The sequence below is a fragment of the Ailuropoda melanoleuca genome, chromosome 7 (genome assembly GCF_002007445.2).
Source record: "Ailuropoda melanoleuca isolate Jingjing chromosome 7, ASM200744v2, whole genome shotgun sequence".
Lineage (NCBI taxonomy): Eukaryota > Metazoa > Chordata > Mammalia > Carnivora > Ursidae > Ailuropoda > Ailuropoda melanoleuca.
Window position 1 is genome coordinate 125,405,738 of NC_048224.1, and position 6,000 is coordinate 125,411,737.

The 6,000-nt window shown below is 43.1% G+C and overlaps 1 protein-coding gene across 1 annotated transcript in view; it reads right to left on the minus strand.

Moving 5' to 3' along the window:
- DCT (dopachrome tautomerase) overlaps positions 1-5,060 on the minus strand; it is a 33,034-nt gene extending 27,974 nt beyond the window's left edge. The window contains exon 1 of the mRNA XM_002918642.4: positions 4,751-5,060. Within this exon, the coding sequence (XP_002918688.1) occupies positions 4,751-5,045 (295 nt within the window). The 5' untranslated portion in view covers positions 5,046-5,060. The remainder of the gene's footprint in view (positions 1-4,750) is intronic.
- Between the last annotated feature and the right edge of the window lie 940 nt (positions 5,061-6,000).

A 6,000-nucleotide genomic window follows, 5' to 3' on the forward strand; every position in this document is an offset into this window, starting at 1 on the left:
TCACCCCGCTTTGGGCCTGAAGGGCCTAGCATCACTGGTGCTAAATAACATCAGTCGGGTGGGTGATAAAATGAATCCATGAATGCTGGAATAAAAGGCATGAGGTACTAGGAGATACAGGTAGACATAAGGCACAGTGTCTTCATCCAGGAGATGAAGGCCGTGTGTGCAATGAGCCACCGACACCAAGTCTTACTGTGGGGAAAAGTGAAAACAGAAGAATAAACCAAGCACCAAAGAAGACAAAAGACAAAATGATTAATTCTGACTCAGAAGACCAGAGCGGTTCCATAATTACGTTGAGCAAAGACATTTCTTTTATTTGCCCCTGAAAAGTAACGGAGAAGGACTAAGAAGAAAGAATTGGGGCGGGGAAGGAGGCAAAATGGGGGAAGGGGATTAAGAAGTACAAACTTCAAGTTACAAAATACATAAGTCGTGGGGACGTAATGGACGACGTGAGGAACATAGTCAACGTGATTAGGTACGAAGTTCTACTATGCGGTGTATACAATGTCGGACGTCTGTGTTGCACATCTGAAACTAAGATAATATCATATATCAATTATACCCCAATAAATTAAAAAAAGAAAGCATTTGTCTGCATGTGAGCTCACCTATGACCCAGAAATGTAAAAAAATCCCTTTTCCAGGATCTGTCCAAAAGCTCTGCAGCCAGTCCCCTTTTATGTTTGGAGCTTCTAAACATGGTCCAAAGAATTCATGAAAATGCTGCCAACAATGGAAAAGTGCCACAACATGGAAGCCCAGCACACAAAATGCTTATTTCTCTAATTTAGATTCCCTAGTGGTTCCCTACATCAACTTAACCTGAGTTCATTTATTCCCGTAATCTACCAATAACAGCACCAAAAAATACAAGATGGGCCTCTTAGAAGAGATGGCATTTTCTTACTGGAAAATGGAGAGAGAAAGAAAACTAAAGGATCCCGAGATACCAATCTATCTACTATCGAGTATGTCCTTGGGCAAAAATTTAAATTTATAAAGACAAGGTCATAAACCTACTCAGGACTGGGATAGCAATGGAAAAGGGAGTGAGATCAAGCCGGGCACGTTCCTACATGAACTGTACCAGCTCAACCTCAGAAAGCTATTAGACTAAATAAGCTTAAAGAGCACTGATTAGTGAATTTACAAGGAGCTCTAAATAGCCTATTCCTTTTAATTAGAGATTCTATTATTTTAATAACAATACTTCATACTCACAGAGAGCCTTTCATCTACAGAGCTCAAAAAGATTTTACAAGTGCGGTTTCATCATTATCCCCATTTCAGAGATTGGAAAAATGGAGGCACTTAGTCACTTGTACAAACAAGAAGTTCTCTGACAACTGTTCAAAAACTATTTGGTCTGCACGTTTTCCAAAAGTCCAAAAACACAGCTGCAACCGGTATGTTTTCAGGAATGCCAGCTGGCAAGTGAGACGTATAAGGTGAAGAGTTAATGCCAAAGTCTCCTGAAATTCAGCTCTTCCTGACAAGTAAGGTCAGTAGGTTTGGGGTTTCCATTTTATCCCTCCAGAGAATAGAGAAGTTCTCCCCAGAGGATTTGAGCACATCAATTAGGGGGGTTTCCCCTCCAGAGTTTGTTTTTATTTCTCTTTGTTAGGTTAATATCTTTTACCAACTTCAAGCTCCTGAAGACTATAGAGTATTTTATTTTATTTTATTTTATTTTATTTTATTTTATTTTATTTTATTTTATTTTATTTTATTTTATTGTAGTTGGAACACTTAACATGAGATCTATCCCCTTAACACATTTTCAAGTGTAAAAGACATTATCGTTAACTCTAGGTGCAATGTTGTACATTAGCTCTTGTGAGCTCATTCATCTTGCCTAACTGAAACTTTCTGTGCACTGATTACTAACTCTCTCTGTCTCACTTCCCTGGCCCCTGGTAACTAGCATTCCACTCTTCGATTCTATGAATTTGATTTTAGTTCATATAAGTAGAATCCTGCCCTATTTGTCTCTCTGTGTCTGACGTATTTCCTTAGTATAATGCCGCTTAGGTTCACCCATGTTGTCACATACTGTACGATTTCCTCCTCTTCTTTAAGGCTGAATAGTATGCAGTTGGATGTATATACCACTTGGCTCAAATGTGGAGAAACTGGAACCCTTGTGCACTGTTGGTGGAATTGCAAAATGGCACAGCCACTATGGAAAAACACAATATGGAGCTTCCTCAAAAATTAAAAATAGAACGACCATATGATCCAGCAATTCCACGTCTGGATATTTATCCAAAAGAACTGAAATCAGGATCTCATAGAGATATTAGCATTCCCATGTTTATGGCAGCACGATTCCCAAGAGCCAAGATGTGGAAACAATCTAAATGTCCATTGATGGATAAATGGCCAGTTTATTTTTCCATTGCACTAACAAAGTTCAGGGTCATCAATAGTCTGGTTTCCAGAAGCTAAACTACATCTCTTCCTTAGTAAATTTTGGGTGACCTCGAAGAATCCTAGGAAGCCTATTTGCAAAAAATTGTGAGGATAACAGAGAGGAGGGCTTTTGCGTTTAGGTTTTGGGATCAGGTTTAAATTCTGAAGACTGCTTCCCAAACCATGAAAAGCTACCCTTGGAAGACAATCAACACACTCTTTGGGGGAGAATAAGCTGAATGAAGGTCCTATGTCTTCCTTTGGGACACATGACACATCACAGAATGGTGATTACTGTTTATAATAATTTGGTTTCCAGCTCAGCAACTAGGACTTGGTCTGATGCCCTGAGACTCAAAGAATAAGACCATTTAGCCAATATAAGTGGAGCCATCCAGAGTTGGTATGGAAAGAGCAATGGTCCTGAATGAGTCTACACAGATCAAATCATGGAGGAGGGGAGGAGAGCCATAGGCTGCAGTTGGTCTCAGGAGCAGCCGTGGCCTTGACAATGGCTGCCAATGGAAACCATAGACACGGAGAAAGCTCTGTTCCTTGAACTGGCCTACAGACATTTGATGTCCTTAACAGTCCGGACTCACAGGCCAAACCCTCTTTCTGACCCACTGCCTCCTAGGTGTATGTCCATCCTCCTCGGAGCAGGAATCCCTTTTATGTAAGGAAGTAGGTCACTGTGACCCTAACATCCTGTCACTTCTGGAGGAATATTTATAAGGCTGCCTTCTGGAAAAGGAGATTATAATGATCCCTCTATTCTACCATTCTCTGTTCTCTCCATCTTCACCTTTGAAAAACAAAAGAATACCAAACAAGCTTGCTAACCAGGTCAAAAATATAAAGTAGATGATGATAAGAAAAGGTAAGAGTCACAACTGATTTTTTAATATCTTCTGCCCCAGGATTCCATAAATGGAGATGCTCAACCGTTGTAAGTGGTAGCACTCTATCATTGATTTGGCTAAGTTCTAGAAGAATTTTTGAGTCATAGACAAAGAAGTTATTGTGTAGAGTGGTTTCAATCACACAGGTAATATGAAACCTGCTGGTACTCAGACAAAAGCCAGGAGAATCCATGAGATAATGTCTCTAGAAGAAAATGTTCAATTAGCTCAGAAAGAAAATGGATAGTATATGTTCAGGGCGCTATTTAAGACTTTTGCCACGAGTACCCAACACAAAGCTAACAGTTCCTTTGAGTCTCAGAATTAACAATATGACCACAAAATGATTATATGGTCAGAATTTTTTACAAGTTCAAAAAAACTAACATTCCTACATCGACATCACAGTCCTTTGTACATTTCCTTATTTTACCTTTTTATATCCCTACATAGCCTAATTATCTGTATTCCCTATGTGCCGGCATCACATGAGAACGTAAGCAAAAAAATAATAATAATATTAATTTAAAAAGGAAGACTTGGTATGCAGCTGGCTGCCGTAGAACAGCGGCCAAGGGCTTTGCTAAAGTTGCCACATGTGTTTTCTGTGCTTCAAATGCCCTGCCAACCTTTGAGTGTTTATCACCACTGTGCATAGCTGCTGAACACAGGCGCTACTGGAGAGGATTTGAGAAGGCTCAGAAGAGCTGGAGGCATAAGAAATGCACAGAAGTTTCAAAGAAATGAGTCATAAAAGAGACCAAAGTCTGAAAGAGGGACACAAGCAAATGTCGAAATGCCCACATCCAAACCAGGCAAGAGCAGAAAAAACCATGGTTATCTTAGGACTCTCTCTCCCCAGATCGCAGGAACGCTGTTCCACCACAGCCCTCCGACTGTGGCAAAGTGACAACCCAGCCCTAACCTTAACTAGCAAGATGTACTCTGCCTGAGACCCGTTCCAAACATGAGAAACGCTGAGGCTAAGACCGTCGAACACCTGCCTTGGACGCCTGTCTTCTGGATGCCAAGGCTACCCCCCGCCCCGCCACAAGTGCAAGCCCATTTCAGAAGGGGAGGCCACCGAATCCATCTTGAAAGGACTTGCTCTGAGCTTCAAAGCTGACTCTGGAGCTCGTTAGCTTCCCCCCTCCAACAAACAAGCCAATGGCATGTTGGCATGAGTTCACATAACCATGTAATATTCATTTGGTTTCCATAACTACATGTACAAGAGGGTGTGAAAAATATAGCCAAGACATCAGCCTGACTCAGTTCGCTGCCTGTGAAAAACAAACTTGGTTGGCCATTTAAAGCCTAGTCTAACAGTTTTAAGAGTCTCAGCTCTTCCTGACAAGGGGATCCTTTCCCAGCTGGTGCCTCCCCACCTGGCTCAGGGCATGGCCGGGTCTGCCCGCCTCCCTCACCTGTGCATCGGCAGGTCCGGTGGAAGAACTTCCTTGGCCAACCTTCTCGGTCATCCTGGTTCCGTAGGACATAAGGACCGCTCCAGGGCCTGGTGTCAGCTTGCACCTCCGTGCACTGGCCCCGGCCCTCGTGGGAGCCACATACGTTGTCGGGCTCCAGACCCAGCGACGGGCAGCACTCCTTGGTCATCAGGCTGTCCACCGTCATGCAGACCCGGGGGAACTGCGCACGGGCTCCGGGCAGGATTCCACAGCCCAGGCAGCCGAGCACAAGCCCCCACCCGAGAGGGCTCATGGCTTTCTCTGCAGGAGGACTCCCTCTTGCTTTCCACTCCCTGATTCTAGCCTGCCTTTCTCCTGGTCTTCCACTCTTGAGCCCTTGAGCGTTCATTCAGTTGATTTTTGCTTTTGGGGGTGGATGAGTTGATACTGTTTTGTTTTGCGTTCTATTCCTCTCCTCTTTAAAAAATACTTGCAAAAATCGCAGAACCCACGTGAGTGCACGTGTGTGCATGCACACGCACAGACTATTTTATGTGATTCAAACAACTAAAACAAATTTAATGCCATTAGAAGCGCCTCTAACAGCCAGATTTAATGAGGGTAGTGCTTCTCACCATCTTTCCCCCGTTAAATCAGGCTTTGTCTAATTGAGTTAATTTACGGGGTACTGCAGTCATACTACTTATTATACCGGTATTTCTAAACCCCTCCTTTCCTCCTTAGCCCATAACTTTAATTGCCTTGAACTCAGTTCAAAAGCCAAACACCGTGCTGCCTTTATTCTGTCTGGCTTGCCAAACCACGGGGCCTTGTGGGGTTTGTAAGGGCTGGGAGAAGCCATCATTAGGGGGATTAGTATTAGAGAAACCCTCATTGTTAGCACATGACCCACAGTGCATAATGAAGTACATACAGTTGCTGGCTTTGTTTCAAAAGGGCAAAATCATCTTCATTATCTGAGCTCATGTGCCCCAGCCAAGCTTGTGACCTCAGACTTCCCGGGGAGTCAACAGACGCAGTGAGCTCCTCGTTGTTATTAAAAGGCCTTTACAGACAAGCGTGCATTGCTAACCACAGTTCACTCCTGACTGCTCCCTGACGTGCTAGAAAGACCACTACAGGAGGTCACACAACTTCAGAAATAAAGAAACATTTATTTAGGGCTAACGTACAAGGAATTGCTTTGTTCCACAATTAAGGGCCCTCTTCCCTCCAAACGAGAATGTACTATTCTCCTATTCAGCACA